Here is a 22,275-nt window from a genome sequence, read left to right as displayed (position 1 = left end):
GGGGCCGGAGGTCAGGCTTCTGTAACTGCTTCAAGCTGAGGTGGGGCGTTGACCCTATTTACTGGAGGGAGTGGAAATCTCTGGCAGCCTGATCTAAGGGTCCCGGTGGTGGGCTAGGGGCACTGGGGAGACCAGTTGAAATCCGTGCATGGCCATCAGCTCAACATGGAACCGTTTCAGACTGGAGGAGACAAATCTGACAAGAAGATTTAATAGGCAGGGACCAAAAAGAAGGAGAATGAGAATGGCTACCAGGGGTCCCAGAAAAAGAAGGAGCCAGGTAAGGATAGCCTCCTTTATTGTATTCCAGACAGAGGAGGCTGTGGTGTCTTTGCCAAACGAGTGGAGCCATTCAGTCTGTTTGAACATCTCCTTGATGTTTACCTCAACCTGGCCAGTAGTATTGATCCAAGTGAAGCAGGAGGTGTTGGTGACTGCACAGACTCCTCCGTGTTCCCCCAGCAGGTAATCCAGAGCCAAGTGGTTGCAGCGACCGCCCGGAGGCAGTTGGGCCATCCGGAGGCTACCTCATCCAGTTGTTTTGATAGGTAGGCTACAGGCCTGGATATGGACCCCAGTCCCTGGGTTACGACAACCAGGGCCACCCCTTGCTTTTTAGCCACATGAAGTGTAAGAGGCTTTTTCAGATTCAGGAGGCCCAATCTGCAAAAAACAGGATGTGTGGCCAACTTCAGGCAGTTGTGGCTTCCTGTGTGTGCAGACTTCTCTCACCTAGGGCCCCACCTAACCAGCAAGATCCCTGTCTCATTCCCCACCTAAGAGAGGGGCTTGGCTGAGCCTTGTTTTGAGTTCCTGAAAGGACTTTTGGCCTTGGGGGTCCCAGTTTAGGGCTCTCTTTAATCCCCTTTTAAAGCCTCATATAGGGACTTGGTTATAAGACTAAACCCAGGGATCCAGATTTGACAAAACTCGGCCATTCCCAGGAATTCTCTAAGCTCTTTTTTTGCATGAGGCTTCTAGAAAGCGAGGAGGACCCCTTTTCTATTTACTATTAAGGCTCTGGATCCAGGGGTGAGGGTGTAGCTTAGGTACTGGACTTGTTGGGAGGAGATCTGGGCTTTCGTTGGAGAGGCTCGGTAGCCTCACTCCACCAGAAAATTTAGAACTTGGACTGAATTATTATTAGCGTCCTCTTTGCTGTAGCTGGATAATAATAGGTCGTCCACGTACTGGAGAAGTGACCCATTGACCAATTGGAAGTCTCGCAACTCCTTGGCTAGTGCTTTTCCAAAAAGATGGGGCCTATCTCTAAATCTCTGAGGAAGTACAGTCCAGGTGTATGGGTGGTGGCCTTGGTGTCAGGATCAGTCCACTCGAAGACAAAGAGGTACTGGGAGTCTGAGTGTACTAGGATGCAGAAGAAAGCAGCTTTAAGATCCAGTACAGTAAACCAAGAAGCATTTCCCAGAATCTGAGTTAAGAGGGTATAAGGGTTGGGGACAATGGGATGGATTGGGACCACAGCCTTATTTACTGCCCTTAAATCTTGTACAAACCAATAGTCTCCGTTGGGCTTTTGTATGGGAAGGAAGGAGGTGTTACAAGGAGACTGGCATGGTCTCAACAGGCCAAACTTCAGGAACTTAGTTACTAGGAGTTTTATTCCCTTTGGGGCCTCAGGCCTCAAAGGGTATTGCTTTTTCCAAGGGTAAAGGGTGTTGGGCTTTAAGGATATCTTTACTGGGGAAACATTAATGGCCCTTCACGGGGTCTCGGTGTCCCAGATGGATGGGTTGACTTTAGAGGCTATGTGCTCAGGGATTGAGATGGGTGTCCCTGTGGCACTCAGATGAAGGACCAAGAGCAAAGAGTTAGTCTCCTGGGGTGGACCCATCGTGATGTTGCTTCCCAGCTTAAACAGGAGGTCTCTTCCTAGTAGGGGAGTAGGGCTCTCAGGGAGGAAAAGAAGCCTGTGAACTACCATAGATAAGCCTATGAAGCAGGTAAGGGGTTGAGTAAATTTCCTGAGTCTCGTGTGACCATCTATCCCAGTTACGGGGCAAGAGTCGAGGGACAATGGACATGGAGCTTGGGTCAGGACAGAGTAGGTGGCTCCCCTACCCAATAAGAAAGAAACAGTCTTACCTGCCACGTCAAAGGTTACCCGAGGCTCCTGTGGTGTGATGATGAGCCGTTCAGCGGAAGCCTTAAGGGGTCTTGGACCCCATCAATCGTCTTCATGAGACAGTAGGATTCGGAATGTTCCCGGCCCTGGAGAGGACTGGGGGCAGTCCTTCCTCCGGTGGCCCACATGTCCACAGAGCAGACAAGGTGTGGTGGGCATGGACTTAGTCTGAGGACACTCCTGCTTTCAGTGTCTCTCCTGTCCACAGAGGCGACAGTTTCCTCGCTTAGAGCTCTGGCAAGGCAGTGGCTCTGACCAGGGCTTCCCTGGTGCTGCCCTTGCCTTAGGGTCTTTCACCTGGTAACCCTGACGTGGCTTGGCGCCCAAAGCTGCGGCCAACAATTGGACCTTATATTTAGTTCTCCAAGACTTCTCTGCCTCCTCTGCCCAGTCCTGATTGTTAAACACTCCGAAGGCCATGTCTATCAACTGATTCATGGGTGTCTGGGGTCCCAGAGCAGCTTTTTGAAATTTTCTCCTGATGTCTGGGGCTGACTGAGTTATGAAATGCATCTCTAACAGAGTCTCCCTTCAGGTGACTCAGGGGCAGTATTAGTATACTTCTTTAAACCTTCTACCAATCTCTGGTGAAACAGGTGGGATTTTTGTTTTTTCCTTGGGTTATCTCCCGGATCCTGTCATAACTGATGGGTTTCACTACCGGCTTTTCATCTCTTCAATCAAACAAGTAATGCGGCGGTTTCTCCTTTCTAGGTCTCTACTTCCTTTCTGGTAATTCCAATGGGGGTCCTGATCTGGAACAGATTCACCTCCCACTCAGTGGACAAGATGTCCAGGGCCATGGGCTGCCTGTGAGTCGGCATATTGCCAGGCTGATCTGCGGATTCTTTGTTTTTCTTCCACCGTGCAACAGGTGGATAAGATGACATGTATGTCAGCCCAGGTTAGGCTGAACGAGAGAGTTAGACCCTCAAATTCTTTAACAAAGTGGGAGGGATCCTCTGAAAATCTACCAAGCTTGTCTCAGCAGGCAGTTAGGTCAGCCATGGAGAAGGGCACATGGACCCGCATAATTTCTCCCTTGGGATTAGGGACCTCGTGCAAGGAGAGGACTTCACCTTCTCCAGGCTGGTAGGTAGTCCCGCTGTGCGTGGTTCCTGCAGAACTACTTGCACTACTGGGGCTATAAGGTGGGGGATGTGAGGGTCCCCCCCGAGAGTCAGACGATGTGGGGGACTCGAGAGAGACCAAAGGTTCCCTCCTGGTTGGGGGTGGGGGTCATCTAGTATGTCTGGCTCACCAGGTGGAGTAGTTATGACCACACATACCGGGGATGTGGCCCTCAATCCAAGGTTTTGGTAGAGGGCCATGAAGGCTTGTACAAATGGGATCTCATTCCATTTTCCTTGTTTCTTACAGAGGAGATCCAATTGTAGAATGGTATTATAGCTTAGGAAGCCATTTAGGGGTCAGAACTCCCAGTCCCCCAACTTACATTGGGGCCCTGCTGTCTTACAGAAAAATATGAGTTTTCTTTTTGTTAGACCATCTGCTTTAAATTGGTCCCAGTGACCCAAGAGACACCTCAGTGGGGAGTCCCTTGGGATGCTCTCGGTGGCCCCCATGTTTGGTTAGGGTGTCCAGAGGAGACAGGGGTTCTATAGGCTCCTATTGGTGTCCTGGTTCCCGTTCCCACTGCCAGCCCCCTTTCTGATCTTGGTGGCACAGGAGGGAGAGGTGAGCCCACTCCTGAAGGGTGAAAGGGGCTTTTAGTTGGAAAGACTGGAGGTAGGTGTGGATGAGAAAGAGTTGGCTGGATCTGTGAAAAACTCAGATGTCAGGATGTCTGATCTGGCTGAAGAGGTGTTTCAGTAAGCAAGAGAATTTGGTAGGAGAATTGCGAGGTGTCTTGAGACAGCTGCTGTTTTGGCAAAGGCAGCAGTGATGTCCCTGTGGACACTGGAGGTCAGAGAGATCCGGGTATGGGAGAAGCGGCTCAGGGTTAGCATAGTGTGGCGCCAGGGACTGGAGGAAAAAGGACCCTTGTTCCCAGGCAGAGTGTGTGTCAAGGAGAGAAGGAAGAGAATGTCCCTTAAGATGAGCAGAGCGAATTAGTTTTACCACTTGTTGAAAGTCCCAGGCCTGGATGTGTGCACTAGGTATGCAGGAGGTGGTGGTAATAAGAAAGAAACAGATTTTCCAAGTCCCGATTACTCCAACCTCTTCTTAAGCAGTGCTGGAGTAAACCACTGAGAGGCCGATATTAATGGGGTTGGCTCAGGTAGCAGAAGGCATATACCTCAGGACAGGCAAGACCTGGGCAGCGGGCGTAAGCACTGTTGCAGAGAAAATAAGGAAATGAGTGGCAGAGAACACAGGGAGAGCTGAGCTGGAGAACAGCTTGGAGCAATCCCGGAGTTTGCCCTAGTTGGAGAGCCCAACAGATGCCCAGGGTGTCAAAGAGGGAGAGGTGTAAGGAGGCCTGATTGTGGGTGATCTATATGCCAAAAAAGAGAAGCTGCTGCAGGATGGGAATGTGTGTGCTTTACTGGGTTCCTGCTCGTGGCGTGAAAGTTTTCTTGTGGCTGGCAGGGGCTAAAACCTAACCCCATCCTGTGACCAGCTTATTCTGTCACAGGTGATTTCTTTTAGGTGGCGAGCACCCTTTTAGGTGGCCTTTAACTGCTTGACCTGTGCCCACCCTGTTTGCAGCTTTTGTCCTTTTATCAGACGAGGAAAGGAAATAGGGGAGAAGGAGAGAGACAGAGACAGAGATTAGTTAGTGGTCGCCGCCTCTCTCCAGGGTTGCCTGTACACCGCTGCCATCCGGGTCACCCAGGCGACGATCGGTTAAGTCCCATTGGCAGTGGCTCTGTTTCAGTGGACGCGACTGGAAAGGATAGACAAAACGTGGGAAAGAGAGATCCAGAGAGAGAGATGAAAAGACTTTACACTGTCCTATCCCAAAGGGACTCTGCCCTGCCCCGGGGCGGGGGGGGGGGGGGGGCACAGGGAGATCCTGGATCCTCTCTGCAAGTAGGTTAGTTTTCCCAAAGGCACATGTGGCCCTTTCGGGAGCAAGAAAACCTGACCGAGTAGGGATCGTCACCCCAGGCCGGGGTTGGAAGGGTGAAATAATCCCTCCCTCCCAACCAAGAAGTGAGACAAAGGAAAACGGAGGGAAAGTATAGCGGGGAAAGTGCTGAGGGACTCCAGAAGAGGCTCACTCACCCGTCGTTGAACCGAAAGTAGACCGAACTATGCTGCTGGCAGACTTCTAGAGATTTTTTTTCTTTGAGGGTGATGAGTTATCTCTGAGGTCCCCATGATGAGGTCCCATCTGGGTCACCAGAAAGATGTCGCTGGGCCAGGTACCTCACCTGCGGCCCCTGGCTAAGAAAGTGGTTCCTTGGGCACCCGCAGGAATGAATTTAGAATGAATTCTGTGAGAGCCACAGAATAAAGTGCAAAACAGTTTTGTTAAGCAATTAAGCAAGACTTAGGTAAGGGAAAGGGACAGGCTGCAGAGAGCCTGGGCTGTCTCAGAAAGTAGAGAAAGCAGCCTTGAGCTGGGTTGAAGGGGACTTTTTATGGGACCTCGAAGGGAAGTGGTCGAAGCTGGGGATTGGACCTCAGGATGTGATCAGCTGGTTGACTGGTTCTGGAACTGCATGCTCAGTTTGTGGTCCCTCTACAAACCGAGTAGTTTGCAGCAGGCATGGGTGGGCTACTGACTTGCCCTCAGTTACAGGATGTGTGGCCGACTTCAGGTGGATGTGGCTTCCTGTATGTGCAGACTTGTCTCACCTAGGGCCCCACCTAACCCACCAAGACCCCTGTCTCAATAGTATTAAGTGAAAGAAGACAAACACAAAACTGTACATGCTATATGATTCCATTTATATAAAGTTTGACAAGCAATCTCATTTATGATGTTGGAAACCAGAGGCAGTGGTGCCTTTTGGGAAGGAGGGAGAGGGTAGTGATGAGGAGGGTTTCTGGGGTGTTGTTAATGCTCTATTTCTTGAGTAGGGTGGTGGTTACAGGGATGTATTCATTTTGTGATAATTCATTGAGCTGTACATGTATGATTTGTGTACTTCTCTGTACAACATATGCAAAAGGGTTAGTTAAAACTATATTTTTAAAAATCTGAAAATTGAAAAATAAGTGCTTTAGAGCAAACAATGTGGACCAAAATACAGATGATGTGCTCTGGAAAAGCTGTTAGATGACCCAAGAAGTTATGCACTTATGATGGGACACAATTGCCATTTGTGGGACTAAATTACCAGAACCTTCATGATGTGTGATCTGTAGTAGACTCTCAGTAAATTGTCATTGATGGGATGACTATTCCTGGCACTAACATGGGGATAAGGTGCTGGCATGTGGCTGGAACTCTCTCAAGGGAAAGTGGGGCCACTTCCCTGGGGGAACACACAGGCCAGATTTCTCATCAAAAACTTGAACCCAAAGGTAACCAAGACTCCATTTTCACTCTACTTCTACCTTACAATGGGTTGGGGAGGAGAAGTAATGTAGGTGTTGTGATTATTCTCCCGTTTATTGTCCCCGACCTTTAAAGACTCAAGAGAGCATAGTATTTAACAGTGTAGGCCCTAAATTCGGACCACCTGAGTTCAAATCCTGACTCAACTGCTTATTAACTATGTAACCTTAAGCAAGTTACTTAAACTCTCTGTGCTTTGGTTTCTTCATCTATAAAATGGAGATAATGGTAATACTTCCAGCACAGAGTTGTTGTGAGAATTAAATGGCATAATTCATGTACAGTGTTTACAGCATAGCTTTCAATAAATGTTAACTGGTTATTGTTTAGCAGTACCCAGAATGACCAGCCAGGAATGGGTGGTCCCTTTTATTCACTCTGATTCCCTTGAGACCTTAGCCTTGTCGCCTCCACCAGTTTCACTGGGATTGCCTTTCTCTGCTGTCTTGTTCTGTGACGTGGTCCCTGTCTACCTCTCTAGGCCCATCTCTTGCTGACCTGGGCCCCAGTTGCCCCAGACCACTTGCAGTTAAACACCCTTGCTCTCTGACACCCCTGTGCCTTTGCATCCATCAGTCCTTCTGTCTGGAATGCCCATCCCTTGGTTTGCCTGGCAAACCCCTATTCATTCTCTTTAGCAGTCTCTTTAGCATTCTCAAAGCAGTCACCACTTGGCTGAAGCATTTTTCCCACCCTCAGCCAGATTTAATCACTTCATCTTCTGAGCCCCTGCTGCCTGTTGTACGTCCGTCTATCATGGTTCAGATCACTCTGTGTTACAATTATCTATGTGTCTCTTTCTCTTATACAGACAGGCTGTTCGATGAAGGCAGGGACAGTATCTTATTTGTTATGTGCCCCTTGGCATCCAGCACAGTGTCTGGTACAAGTGGACGTCAAGAGAGATGTTGAATGGGGGCATGAATGGAACGGTGGATGGTGGGTGACGGCTTTTTGCCAGCATCATAGATTCTAGGATACGTGACTGCCTCAAGGGCAGGGTGTGTCAGCACAGAGCACAGCACATGTCAGTGGCCTGACTGCTTAATAAGCAATCAGTGATTTGGCTAATGAGGGTAGAGATAATGATGATAATAAAATGGTACCCGAGGCTGACCCAGAGCCATAGCCATTTTCTTGCTTTCTAGTGAGTCACCCAGGCTAGGCCTGAGGACAGGGATCATGGCTGAGAGGTAGATGGTCAGTAAATAGTGGCTGAGCTGGCTCCAGACAGCCTGATATCCTCGCCATGACTCACTCCAGCCTGTGCTGGTGGTGAGAGTTCAGCCTTCACAGTCACATGGGACTGAGTTCAAATCCTAGCACAGATAGTGATCAGTCCAGACCTTGAGTAAATTGCATACCCTGTCTGAGCCAGTTTCCTCCTCTTACCACCTCTGGCTGATGAGACACAGGTCCCATTCCTAAGATTCTGATAATGGAGACATAATACCCCACCTTTGGAAAGCCTGAACTCTCATGGAGAAAACATTATTGCCCTAACTACGTTGTACTCTAATTCTCTTTAGTTTTGCTAGATTTGTCTTTATGTTCCTTGAAGAAGGCTTGGGTAGGGCACAGAGAATGATGCAAGAGATACAGATGAGAAAGAGACAGAAGTGTAGTCCCGGACCAGGGGGAGGGGTAGGGAAGAAATTTGCAAGGGAGCAAGGTAGGGCTGATAAGGGAAGCTATGTGGATGATAGAAACATTAGATAAGTTGAGGGAAAAGGCTGGGGTGGGTAGTGGAGAGGAGCCTTTCTAATGGCTGTTCAGGGTTGGAGGAGAGGAGGGGTGAGAGGCAGGAAGACTCTGTCTGAGGGTTCAGAGAGGTGAAGGGTAAACTAATGGGGGTAGTTAGTGAAGGGACATAAAAGATAGAATGACCTGAAATCTCTGAGTCTGCTGGATTTGGCTCCTATGGGGAGATAAGGTGTCTGCTCTTGAAAGAGTTACCTCATACGTCTGCAAGGCGAGATGGGACAGTGTGTGCCAAGGTGCTGGGAAGGGCAGGGCACGGAGAGGTGCCTGGGGGCCTGAGGTGGTCTGGTGCTGGGGGTTTTGGTGGGGAGTGAGGGAGTGGAGGGATGCAAGGCTTATTCTGGGCTCTAAAGGATGCTTCTATTTAGGGGTTTGATTAGATCCCGGATGGGGGGATTTGGTGAGCAGAGTATGGCCTGTCTGAGAGGAGGGTAGATATTGGGGTCACCATGGGGAAAGAGGGTGACTGGTTAGCTGAGACCTCAAATACCAGGCAGTGCAGTTTGGCCTGGATTTGCAGGCTCTGCGTAGACCCTGAAGATGTGCAGACACAGATCTACCTACTCAGGAGGCCACTTTTCCTTTTACTGTGACATACAGAAGATGGAAAACATGCCCTGGTGTGAGGGTGTCCCCTTGGGCACAGGGAAGTCTATGTGAACATCGGCTTGGGTGTGTGTCTCTGTTGTGTGAGTGTGTTTGGGTTCACTGTATGTCACTGAGTGAGAGTATCTGGGCTGTTCATTTCTGTGCCGTGTGTGGGTGGATGGAGGGTCTGTTTTATGAGTCTGTGTGTAGGTGTGTCTGAGTTGTATGTTTTAGTGTGTGTATGAGAGAGTGGTAGGTCTGAGTTGCATGTGTCTTTGTTATGGGGTCCGAGCTGTGTGTTTCTGTCTCATTCTGGATGTCTGAGTGGTGAGTGGGTGATTGGGTAAGGGAATGGGGTGCCCTTGCTGCTAGCACTGGGTCCCATAATGGGTACCTGTCCATTTCAACTGTGGTTCCTATCCTGGGGGCCTTGGAGAGAGGCCTGAATGATGTCTCCTAGACTGTTGTCCCTGAGTGAATGACCTCTCATTGAGCAATAATTAACTTGGCCCCCGTGAGAAGAATCCAAACTGTGGTGATGAAGGGGGTGGGGCCTGGTCGGATGGCTTTATTGCTAGAGAAAGGAGGAGGCCTAAAAGGGGGTCCTGGAGGCACGTGTGTTGTTATCATTCCCTCCTGCCTACCCTGCAGCTGAGTCACCCTGACCTGGGGGATATTCAGAATATTTAACAAACGGTGAGGCAGAGACATCAACCAATCAGAACAGACACAAGCCAGGCACTGAATGGAGCAGCCCTGGAGGGCTTGGCATCACCTCTCTAGTTGCTGGACAATAGGAATGGATTCCGGGAGAAGGGCTGCGACAGAGGGGCAGTGGGAGGGAGCTCTGGGGAGCTCAGGGCAGTGGCTGTCAACTAACTCTCATGAAGATGTTTCAGACTTTACCAGCTGGTGTAGCAGCTGAAACTGGGCCTGGCTTAGCCTCCAAGTAGCTGCCCTGGGTCCCTTGCCCCCTCCCGTTGGGAGAACAATAGACCATCCTCTTCTGTGGGCTGCAGGAATGGGGGAAGTGAATGATCCCAAACTGCAGAAATTCCAATGACCTTGTCTATTTCAATTTGGGAATGGGCTGTTTCATTTTCCTTACTGGCTGTGACCCGACTCTCACTGAGAGGAAGCCCGGGGCAGGAGCTGAGGGAGAGGTCAGTGGGGGATTTAGGGGCAGGGAGAGACACAGCCTGTCCCCAAAGATAAAGGCAAGGAGGTGAGGGGGTCCTGAACTGATACTGTCCCCTGGATTCAGACCTGTACAAAATAAATCTCATCCCCAGAAATGAAATCATTATACCATTCTGAAAAATTAATATCCCAGTTTCCCGAGGCCTGGCTCCTGCACCCCTTATGGTTCCTTCCTCTCAGGCTCCCTCTGATAGGGACAGGGTGGGTCCTGGAGGTAAGAGATGGTCCCTTCCTCATGCACAAACTACAGTGTCAGGCTCCAAGTGTGTCACAACTTTTATTACAAAAATCAATAACTTAAGTCAGTTTTGTACAAAGTCCGTAGGATTCCTGGCCTGATGAGCACTCTAAGCTTTCATCCCCATCCCAGGAGGGTACAGGAGTCATGGCCCAGAGGCTCTGGGACCACCAATGGCTGGCCAGACAGCTGGAACACTATGTCCAAACTGAGGGAAGGCAAGATGGGGTATGGCTGAGTGGCTGGGTCAGAGCCAGCTTGTGCCTGGGGAGCCAAGTGCTGTCTGTACAGGTTTGTTTGCCTTCTCTGGGAGCATTGGGTGACCCTTGGGGACAGCCAGGCCAAATCAGTGCTGCCAGCATCTGCCCACCCTACACCTGCTCTCTGCTTGGGCTGGAGCAGGTTGGCTCAGCAAAAGCATGTCCTCGAGGAGGCCAGCGATGTCAATGTCTCCAATGATAGGGCGAAAGAAGAGGTCCCCAAGCAGACTGGGTGGAATGGATTTGAGGGTGGAGGCCGTGAGGAGGACCCGGGCCAAGCGGCCTTGGCCTGCTGGGCACCAGGGCTCCAGGACCTCACACAATGCCTGATGAGCCTCCTGCTGCAGATGCCCGATGTGGGAGGAGGCGTGGAGGCCTGGCACGTCTGTGGGCAGAGAAGGTGAAGAGGGCTGGTGAGTACCCCACTCCCAGACACCACAGGGCAAGACTGGTCAAGACCTGAGGCTTCCATCTTGGCCTTTGAGGCCCCATTACTACCTCCTCCATTTATTTATTTATGTTATTCATCCATCCATTTATGGAGATGCAGTAGAGTAATGATTAAGAGGCAGGCTGCCTGGGTTTGAATCCCATGCTGTATGACATTGGGCAAGTTACTTAATCTCTGTGCCTCAGTTTCCTCATCTGTCAAATGGGGATAATAATAGTACCAATCTCCTAGATTTGTTAGGAGGTTTAAATGAGCTAGTATATATAAAACCCTTAGAATTGGACCTAACATATGGTGTTATAGGAGTATCAGCTACTATTTTTATAATTAATTACTATAATTTACACATTCCATGAGGGCCCTTTGGTGAAGAATTCTCATCTAGAAGCTCTCCAGATTACAAAGAATACTACCTCTATCTGTTGAGTCTCTCTTCTCCTACCCCACGCTCCCTCATCTTCATTCCTCTTTTCTATGTGGTCTTTCTGAACCCACAGAGTTTTACCTGTGACTGAGGCACAGCTGTGTCTGCCCATATTCCCCTCCCCCACTCCCACCTTCCCTGAGGGTCGGGCCAAATTTCTTGGGCAGAGTGGCAGGGCTAGTCTCTGGAGTGAGTAGACCTGAGTTCCCTTCTGTGCTCTGCCCCTACCTGGCTGTGTGACTTTCAGCAAGTCACTTAGCCTCTCTGAGCCTCTTTCATGAGATAACTATTTGGTAATAATGAGAACTCAAAGAGATAACGGATGTCAAGCCTTTGGAAGTTGCCTTCCCTGGCTGGGCCCTGCTCCCCTCCTGCCTTGGTCCCCATCCAGGAGTGCCTAGGAGCTCACCAGGGTCGAAGAGGATGGTCCCTTTCAGGTAGGCATATTCCTTGGGGCCCAGTTCCAGGCTCCAGAAGGACTCCAGGCAGTACTGAAGCCACTGCACCGCAGCCAGCGAGGGCTGGGGCCGATCCAGCAGCTGGCCACTGCCTGCATGGCTGCTGGGCTCCTCCAGCAGGATCTTCTTGAGTATACTTGGAACCGGGGCCTCAGTCACCTCGAAGGTTACAGTGTCTTGGGCCAACCCAAGCAGGAAGAGGGGGGCCCAGCAGCCCCGCAGCAGCTGCCGCTGATCCTGGGGGTGCAGCTGGCAGAAAGGTGGCAAGTTCCTGAGGAAGACCACGGTCTTGGCCAGAACGTCCAAGGCCTCCCGGCAGGTGCGATTGGGAGCACACAGCTGGACGGGTCGGTGCTGCCTGCACAGGCAGTGGCCAGGGACTGGGGGCACAGAGGGCCTGGCCCTGAGGCTGGGGCTCAGAAGTGCATACAGAATGGCCGGGCGGTCTGTGGCACCCTGGCAGGGGCAGATCCCTGACTGGCTGGAGCTCATGGCTGAGGATCTGCTCCTCTTCCTCCCAGCTCTCCCGCCCTCTGCTCTGTGCTGTGGGTGCTATTTATATCTCCACTGGCGGGGAGGAGGGAACAGCCCAACAACCTTGACTCCAGAAGTCATGTTCATTGAAAAAAAAAAGAAACACACACTGACCCTGGCAGGACTAGTGGGGAACTGGCAGGGGAGGGGGCCTTGGGAGCTCCACGTGGCCCTGATATCACTTTAGTCAATGAAGTGGCCTGTGCAGGGCATGGGGCTGCCTGCCTGCTGGCCCCGCTGCCCCTTATCAGATGACTCAAGTGGATAAACAGGGTCATTAACCCAGGCTGTACCAGGGCACCAAGGCCTCAGGTGCATAATCAGCAGGTGGCTGTGGCAAATGTCCCTATTGGTGCCTGCAGGACTCTTGCTAAGCTGGAAGCCAGCCCCAGAGCTGGACAAGCCTTGAACACAAGGCTCAACCTGGAAGTGCCTTATCACTGGCTTGTTTGCCTAACCTTGGGGCCCTGCTTTGTTGTTGGTAAGGAACAGGCTGCAGGGAAGGGAGCCAAGACCCCAGGGGGCTAGGAGGACTTTGTCCACTGTGCAGTCTAGGAGGCCCCCTTCCTGACTCCAGTTCTGGGGGCCCTGCAGAAATAAGGTCCTTTAGAACTCTCTCCCCAGTATGGATTCCTAGAGCTCCTGAAAGGACATATCAGCTGAGGAGACCTCGCAGAATGATAGTGAAATATGACTGCTGTTTATTGAACACCTACTCTGTGCCAGGCACTTTCCACTCTAACGTTCAGAGTTTCTCTATGGGGCAAGAATCTTACTTTTTTGAGACTTAAAGAGGTGAAATGACATAGTCACCCACTAAGGCACCCCACTAAGAAGAGACAGAGCCCAGATCTGTCTGGCTCCACAGTCCTTGCTTGTTTCACTGGATCCACTGGCCCAATTGTGCAGCCAGAGCTGTGTGGCCTGGGTTTCCCAGAGCTGGTGAGTACCTGGGCCCCCACCTTGCTGCTGCCCGTTCTGCAGATGCTGCCCACTTATGATCTGAGTCAAAACGTTGCTCTGCCACCAGCCATATGTCTCCTCTGTCCTAGGCATCTGTCTCAGACGGTGGGGTGTGTGTTGTGAGAGCGGGTGACAAGGTCCTTGGCTGTGTCATATCCGTGGACCTTGGCAAGCCCAGCCTGGCAAGCCTTCTGCTACCACACTATTGGGCAGCCGTCACCATCCCTGGCATCTGCTCCTGGCTCTATCGCTTTCCAGTTGTGTGACCTTGGGCTGATCCTCAAATCTCTGTGGGCCTCAGGAGCTTGATCTGGGACAATAATGCCCGCCTATAGGGCTGCTGTGAGGACAAAGTGAGGTCTTGGATGTCAAATTCCAAGCAGTCTCCGGTATACAGTAGGAAGGCTTTGCTCCCACCTTCCCTCTGCCTAAGGAACTAAGCCCCAGTAGAAAACAGGAATGCATCTTTCATTTGATTGTCAATAATCTTAATCCTTACATTTATAAAGTTCCTTTCATGTCCTTTTATCTCACTGAATTCTCACAGCGTTCCCTCAAAGGAGACTGGAGTAAGACCACCTGGATCCAAATCCTGCTTCATCGCTTTGCTGAGTGACCTTGGGCAACTCACTATATTTCGGTGCCTCAGTTTCCTCATGTTTAAAAGGGTGGTAAGAAAGGCCAGGGGCTGGCCTCGTGGCCGAGTGGTTAGGTTCGCGCGCTCTGCTGCAGGCGGCCCAGTGTTTTGTTGGTTCGAATCCTGGGCGTGGACATGGCACTGCTCATCAAACCATGCTGAGGCAGCGTCCCACATGCCACAACTAGAAGGACCCACAACAAAGAATATACAACTATGTACCGGGGGGCTTTGGGGAGAAAAAGGAGAAAAATAAAATCTTAAAAAAAAAAAGCCTCTCCTTTAAAGAAAAAAAAAAAGAAAGGCCAATAGTGGATATTGGTTTTATGGGGTATGAAGCTTATACAATTTGGAGGGCCTTCTTTAAGAATAGAAAATCAGGTATGAAAGTGAATATTTAAAATGAAAAAACAAATCTCTACAAATCATAAACTAAAATAAGCTGACAGAAAACACAAACATCACAAACCCAGGAAAATAACAAGGTACATTTACTGATCAATTGCCTAACAATATTTGCCTACATGTTTTAGCTGCACACTCTTTGCTCATCTCTTCCCATGTCAATGATACTTATTTTGAAACCATTACAAACACAGAAAGTTTACAGGTACAGTACAGGAAACTTGTTTAACCTTGAACCATTTGAGAGTAAATTTCCAACCTGAAGCTCCACAACCCCCAAATACTTTAGTGTGTAATTTCTACAAACAAGGACATTCTCCTATATAATCACAATACAGTGTATAACCATCAGCATCAGGAAATTAACGTGGAACAAAATCAGGAAATTTACAGCTAATCTCAGACCCTATTTAAGTTTCACCAAATGCTTCAGTGAGTGATGGTGGGAGGGCACAGTCCAGAATCTCACATTGCACTTCTTTCTCATGTCTCTTTAGTCTTTGCCAGTCAGGAAAGCGTCCTTGGTCTTCCCTTGCCTTTCACGACCTTGGCACTTTTGGAGAATTGTTATTTTGTAGTATGGCTCTCAATTTGGGTTTGTCGGAGGCTCCCTTGTGATTACTCAGGCTACGCATCTTTAGCAGGAATATCACAGAAGTGATACTGTGTTCTTGATACATCCTATCAGGTAGCACACATTTCCATTTGTCCCATGGTTCACTTTGGTCACTTGATTAAGGTGATGTCTGCCAAGCTTCTCCACTATAGTTCATCTTTTCCCCTTTGTAATGAGTCAGTATTTTGTGAGAAGGTATTTTGAACCTTTGTATATATTCCTCCTCACACATTGAATGTATGTATGTATTTAGTTATGAACTCAACGTCTCCTGTTTTATTCAGTGGCTTGTAATCTGTTACTATCGTTATTTTGAGGCTAAGACTGTCACAGATTTGGCTAATAGGAACTCCTTCAAGCCAGCGTCTGTGTTTTTTTTGACACAGCCCATCATTCTTTGAACATCCTTTGTTTTCTGGTATAACAAGATATCACTTCAAAGCCCCTGGAATCAACCAGTACTCCAAGAAGCTACAATAGCATTTAAAAACCATAACTTGCACACTAGAATCATCTTTAGAAACCAAGATTGGCTCATTGCTGTTAGGGTGTCACTACTCCCAGGCCCTCCCAGAGCTAGGGAATGTGCACACACACACGCTTACATTTATATTTATTTCTACATCTATTTATACATAGTACTAAAAAACACGAGTTCAGATCATTATCTGCAGTTCTAAGCCACTAAAACGAGGTTCATTCTAGTTTTCGCCCTTTCTGTATTTATATCTCCTTTCTCTGACACTCGGAAATCTGGCTTCCATTATTCTTAATTCTTTTACTTATTGGATCAAGCCACCGTTTGGAACCAATGTCCCATCTCCACTGCTGCCCGCTCCCCTGTGAGATGCCTCCCCACCCCGCTTGGGCTCTGATACCTGTGTCAGGCTGCCCCCTCCCACTCGGGGATACCCTCATCATTCTGCTAGGGCTCTGTCACTCCATGCCAGGTGGCTTCTCTGTGCAGACACCCTCCACACCCTGCTGGCACTCTAACTTCTGCTCTGGGCCACTGAGGCTCCTTCTCTCTTCTGACACATACTTGTACCTTGTTCTGCTAACAGTTTTAGGATTGAAATTTTCAGGAAGAGGAGAAAGTAGAGCTGTTAACAATTTTCAAAAATAAAATTCTACAGTGAGGATACAGTGAGATTCTACTGTGAGAATCTACAGTGAGAATTCTACAGTAAGAATTCAACAGCGAGAATGATTTTGTCTTTCCTCTTGCATGGTTGATCAAAAAAAAGTTTTTATTGGGGCTGGCCCCATAACCTAGAGGTTAAGTTCAGCACGCTCTGCTTCGGTGGCCTGGATTCAGTTCCCGGACGTGGACCCACACCACTTGTCAGCGGCCATGCTGTGCCAGCAACCCACATACAAAATAGAGGAAGATTGGCTCAGATGTTAGCTCAGGGTGAATCTTCCTTAGGAAAAAAAAAGTTCTATTCCTGATAGTCAGGATACATAAACGTGCCACTTCACACATAGATGTATTTGCTACTTGTAGTGCTGCTTATAGGTTTGTAGTAGGAATTTTGATAAATTCTACTTCGTGTAATTCCTATCAAAAAAGAAAAATATGCATAGGACATTTATAATTGCACATCCTGCATATTCCTTATAGAAGAGAACTTCCTTTTTGAGTTGGTGTCAATATGAAATGACAACTTCGTGATGACTGAAAGAATTTTGCACAGATTGCATTCTTGATCCACACAGATCCTTGTTTCTCCCCTACCACCCACATACTTCCAGGTATCCTGGGAATAATTCATATTGGGAAGTGGGTTAGAGCGGGAAGAAACAGTGCTCTTAACCAACTGTAGTTTAAAAATTTTATTTTTACAAATTAAAAAGAAAAACTATATACATGTTTGACCCTAAGAAGACATTGCTGGGCCTCTCCCAGGGACTTGGATGGTCCCAGGCAAGTGCAAGGCCCCAGAATTCGAGCTTCATTAGCTTCACAGAAAATCTCCCTCTAATAGTGCCTTTCCTGGGTATTTGTGAGGCTCAAATGAGGTGTTTGTGAGAACACAAAGCACCTGGCACATAGCAAGTGCTCCATAAAAGAGGGCAATTGTCCCTATTATTGTTGCTGCTTTTACTCTCATTTCCTAGAAGAGGAGGTTGAGGAGGAGGAGACCCAGAGAAGGGAGGAGACTCCTCTGTGGGGGTCATGGTAAAGCTGGGTCCCTGGGTTTTAAATCTTGTGTTTTTTTTGCACTGTGGGGAACTGTGTTTTCTGAGCCCCATGTGTGACCTGAAGGCCAGGGTGCTAGTCCTGAAGGCCTTGGAGGGGGAGGAAAGGCCTCAGCTGGGATCTCTATAGCCTAGAGCCTGACTGCGGCCATTCACTCAGAAAAATACGATGTCTCTGTGGGAGAAGATGGTCCATCAGCTGCCCTCTGTCCAGGCCTAAAGTCTAAAGGGGAAGACAAAGGTCATCCTCAGGAGTCCCCAGTCTGAAGGGGAGACACAGCCCTGCCCTTGGGAACCCTGAATCTAATTGGGGTGACACAGGCCAGCCCTGAGGAGGCTCCATTCTGAGGACGGAGTGACAACCCCACTCTCAGTAGCTCTAACAGGGGAGCCAGGATGCCACATCAGTGGTGGGCAGGAATGCTAAAATGGAGCGGTGGGCTGAGCAGCTTGAATTTGGAAGGCTTTCTGGAGAAGTTCATGACAATCCTCTCCCGTCTGTACAGCACTCTATGGTTTACAAAGTACTTTCACAAAAATTATTTCGGTTAATCCTCATGCAACAAGGAGACGAGGGTGTTACTGTCCAAGCAGGAACAGCAAACGTCATCATCCTGAGAATGATGACAGCAACATTTCCTGAGCACCTGCTGTGTGTCGGGCACTGGGCTGGGCATTATCTGCAAAATTCAAGGGCACCCTACAAGATAATGTATGTGAAAATGCTCTGCAATCCTATGACCAGGGTGCACGTGTTTGCTCTTGTGTACTGAGGTCTCAAACTAATTGAGGGGGCAGCTGGGAGATGCTGGGGTGCAGGGGGCCTGGGTTAAGTATTGGAACTGGGAGTCAGAGAGCCAGTACTAGGCACCTTCTCATTCCCTGAACACATCATGCACCTTTGTGCCTCCCAGCTTTTGTCCATTCTGTTCCCCAGCATGGGATGCCATTCCCTTACCCTGTCTGCTTGGGAAGCTCCTGGTCACCCTTCATGGTCTAGCTCAAACATCACTGCTCTAGCACAGGCTTCCCATCCTCCCATCTCTGCCTCTTTGGAAGAATAAATTGATCCCTCCCTGAGTTTCCCAGTCACTTAGTGCACACCCCTTACAGGGTGCTTAGCATGTGGTGCAATCACCCACTTACCTGCCATTGGTGGTGTTCAAATGTAGATGGGATCAGAGGTCCTTAGGGGAGGCTGATTGGTCACCAAGAGGCCTTCCAGGGTGACATTTATTATCTTAGTGAATTCACCAGGGTCCAGGATCAGGCCTTGGTTTCTCAGGGAGGCGTCACATCAAACAAGCGTCTGGGACTGATGTATAAAATCAGAATGCCAATTCAGGGAGGCAGAACTCTAAGGTGAAGTGGGTAAGTCTGCAGGCTCTGGAGTTGGGCTTCATGGGTTTGAATCCTGGCTCTACCCTTTCAGCTGTGTGACCTCGGGCACAAGACTTCACTTCTCTGTCCCTGTTTTCTCATCTCCCAAATGGGGACAATAACATAGGAGCATTATTTTAAGTCAAATAATGTTTGTAAAATGTTTGGTACAGTACTGGACACTTAATAAGAAGTCAATAAATTTTACCAATATTTATTGATAAGTTATATAATAAGATTCAATAGTATCAGGCAAAGACCATTTGTTCATTCCCCAAATAGTTATTGAGATTCTACAACATTTGAGACTCTGAGCTGAATGCTTGGATGAACCAGACAAGTGCTATCTTTCATGAAGTTTATATTCCAGTGAGAGGATATGGATGTAGAACCAAAATTTCTTCTTTTTCTTTTTTTTTGCTGAGGAAGATTAGCCCTGAGCTAACATCTGTGCCAATCTTCCTCCACGTTATATATGGGTTGCCACCACAGCATGGCTGATGAGTGGTCTAGGTCTGTGCCGGGATCTGAACCTGTGAACCCAGGCCACTGAAGTGGAGCATGCCAAACTCAACCACTATGTCATGCGGCCGGCCTCAAGAACCAAAATTTCTTGATTACATATTTCAGTTGTAGTAAGTAACTACAGAGGATGAGCACAAGGGACTTTGAAAGCAAAAATCAAGGAGATGGAGGATTACTCTGTATATCAGGGTCGTAAAGGCCCCACAGAGGAAGGGACATTTGGGTTGACACTTGATGGATGAAATGGAGTTGGCTGCCAAAGGCCTAGGAACTAGGACAGGGCATTTGAGGAAGTGAAATCAGCCCGTCAGGAGGGAGCCTGGTGAGTGAAGGCAAGTGTGGGACAAGATGAGGCTGGAGAAGTGGGCAGGGCCTTGATGGTGTTACTCCTGAGAGGCCATGGTTGGGAATTTGGAATTTATCCTGAATGCAATGGCAATCCATGAAGGGCTACTTTTAAGCAAGGGAGTAACAAGACCTGGCTTATCCTTTAGAAGGATTGCTCTGGCTGCTGGGTGGAGGATGGACTACAAAGGGCCAAAAAAGGAGATAAGGAGACCAGCTAGGAAGCTGTGGGAGTAGTCTGAGCAAGAGATGATGCTGGAGTAGTAACGGCACCTTGCTTCACATGGCAAGGTGAGAGGGGACAGACTCAGGATATATTGTGGAGGAGCTCTGACAGTACTTACCAATGGATTAGATGAGACTAGATTTTGGCTTGTGCAAACAGGTACATGAGTGGAGGTTTGGGCTTTGGCAAATTGCTGCTTAAAGGAGCCATTTAACTCAATGGGGATGACTTTGGGAAGAATTAATTTGTGTGTGCGTGGGGAGTATTAATGTTGGCCACGTTAGTTTTCTTTTAAGTAATAATTCTTGAATATAATCAAATATCTAGTCAGAGTTCAAATTTCAAATTGTCTCATAAAGTCAAATTTTTTATTGTGGTGGAATATATATAACATTAAATTTACCATTTAACCATTCTTTAGTGTATAGTTCAGTGGCATTAAATACATTCACATTGTTGTGCAGCCATCACAACCATCCTCCACCAGAACTTTTTCATCTTCCCAAAGCCAGGTGAGTTTTGAGATATCTGTCCAGGAGGTAGGTGGATAGATGTACCTGGAGCTCAGGAGAGGTCTGGGCTAGAGATGCCATGAGATCACCTACAGAGAAGGTGCAGAGGGAGAGGAAAAGAGGAGAGAGCAAAGGACGGAGCCCCCAACATTTACAAGTCTGGGTAGGACAGGATGTGAGAAGGTGTTAGTGAGGGGGGAAGAAAACCAGGGAAGGGTGGTGACACAGAAGCTCCATTAGTTTGCTAGGGCTGCCATAACAAAATACCATAGCCTGTGGGACTTCAACAACAGAAATTAATTTTCTCACAGTTCTGGAGGCTGGAAGTCCAAGATCAAGGCGCTGGCAGGTTTGCTTTCTCCTGAGGCCTCTCTCTTTGGGTTGCAGACAGCTGCCTCGCACGGCCTTTCTTCTGTGCTCACAAATCCCTGGTGGCTCTTCCTCTTCTCATAAGGACACTAGTCATATTGGATTAGGGCCCCACCCTTATGAATTCATTTAACCTTATTTACCTCTTTAAATGGCCCTATCTCCAAAAAGAGCCACATTGGGGGTTAAGGCTTCAACTTACAAATTTTGGGGGAACACAGTTCTGTCCATAACAGAAGCCTAAGAAAAAAATTGTTTCCAGGAGGAAGAAGGGGTCTACTGTGTCAAATGCAGCTGAGAAGTTGAGTAAGATAACAGTGGTCCTTTGACCTTGGTCAGAGTCTTTTTTTTTTTTTAGGAAGATTAGCTCTGAGCTAACATCTGCCACCAATCCTCCTCTTTTTGCTGAGGAAGACTGGTCTGAGCTAACATCCGTGCCCATCTTCCTCTACTTTATATGTGGGATGCTTACCATAGCATGGCTTGCCAAGTGGTGCCATGTCCGCCCAGGATCCAAACTGGCGAAGCCTGGGTTGCCAAAGCGGAACGTGTGAACTTAACCACTGCACCACCAGGACGGCCCCATCAGAGTCTTTAAGAAAAGATTAATTAGAGTAAATTGAGGAGAGATGGAAGGTGAGGAAGTGGAGAAACAAGCATAGCAATCTTTTTCAAACTTTGTTGAGAATGAGAACTGAAAACTGGGATGGTAGGAGGAGCAAGTAGGGGCACAAAATAGTAAAAAAAAAAAAAAAAAAAAGTGACATTAAAGCTTGTTTGTAAATTGAAGAGAATGATCCAGGAGAAATCTGTGATGCAGGAGATTAAAAAAAGAAAATCACAACAGTAGAATCCCTGAAAAGACAAAGATGATGGAATTCACTACAAAAGGGGAGGGCTTGGCTTTAGATAGCTGGGACCTGTCCCCCACATTACCAGGAGTCCAATACAGTACTCATCACATAATTAGCGGGGCCCAGTGCAAAATGAAAATGTGGGTCTCTTGTTCAAAAATTATTAAGAATATCAGGACTGCAGCAGAAGAGCATTAAATCAAGCACAGAGCCCTTCTAAGCACGGGGCCCGGGCCACAGCACAGTTTGTATGCCCAACAAGCCGGCCTCGGTCCAGTCTGTGATGCTGACATTGCTAGGCTGTCCTTTGGGGCAAGTGTCTTCTCTCGGGCCTCTACTGCCTCATGAACGGATTGGAAGAGATGACTAAGGACACTTTCAGCTTCACCGTTCTACAAACTGAGAGCTCACTCTTAGGGAGCAGGAACAAAGTTTATACCTTTGTAACTTCCAATCCCGCCAGATTTGAGCCCACGGCTTTCTAGAAGGCTCTAAAGCATCCGGTGACCATAGCAACTCACGCCAAACTGCGGAGCCCTCGGCTCCTCCCACAGCTCCACGGATACGCTCGTTGATTGGCTCAGCACATCGACCAATGGCCGGTGAAGCGGGCTGTTTGCCGCGCGGTCAATGGCCGCTGGCCGGGAGGGAGGCGGGAAGAGAGGGCGAAAGGCGGAGCTGGGCGGCGGCGCGCGTGCGTGTTTCCG

At 48.6% G+C, this 22,275-nt stretch overlaps 1 protein-coding gene and 1 long non-coding RNA gene across 3 annotated transcripts; both read right to left on the bottom strand.

Moving 5' to 3' along the window:
- Positions 1-10,438: 10,438 nt before the first annotated feature.
- On the bottom strand, positions 10,439-12,522 carry NR0B2 (nuclear receptor subfamily 0 group B member 2). The gene is made up of 2 exons (XM_046663168.1): positions 11,952-12,522; positions 10,439-11,052 (listed from the first exon to the last, which is right to left on the bottom strand). The coding sequence occupies exons 1-2, from the start codon at positions 12,490-12,492 to the stop codon at positions 10,754-10,756; spliced, it is 840 nt and encodes a 279-aa protein (XP_046519124.1). The 5' UTR covers positions 12,493-12,522; the 3' UTR covers positions 10,439-10,753.
- Positions 12,523-18,509: 5,987 nt separating this feature from the next.
- On the bottom strand, positions 18,510-22,100 carry LOC124239013 (uncharacterized). Of its 2 annotated transcripts, none has more exons than XR_006888481.1 (4): positions 22,008-22,100; positions 21,187-21,306; positions 20,655-20,788; positions 18,510-18,672 (listed from the first exon to the last, which is right to left on the bottom strand). It is a non-coding gene; the product is annotated as an uncharacterized LOC124239013 (long non-coding RNA). The 2 variants fall into 2 exon arrangements; XR_006888480.1 differs by lacking the exon at positions 18,510-18,672 and adding an exon at positions 20,252-20,434.
- Between the last annotated feature and the right edge of the window lie 175 nt (positions 22,101-22,275).

This window comes from Equus quagga, chromosome 5, assembly GCF_021613505.1.
Source record: "Equus quagga isolate Etosha38 chromosome 5, UCLA_HA_Equagga_1.0, whole genome shotgun sequence".
Taxonomy (NCBI): Eukaryota; Metazoa; Chordata; class Mammalia; order Perissodactyla; family Equidae; genus Equus; species Equus quagga.
The sequence above is the reverse complement of the archived record's forward strand: the minus strand, read 5'-3'. Positions and strand labels throughout refer to the sequence as shown.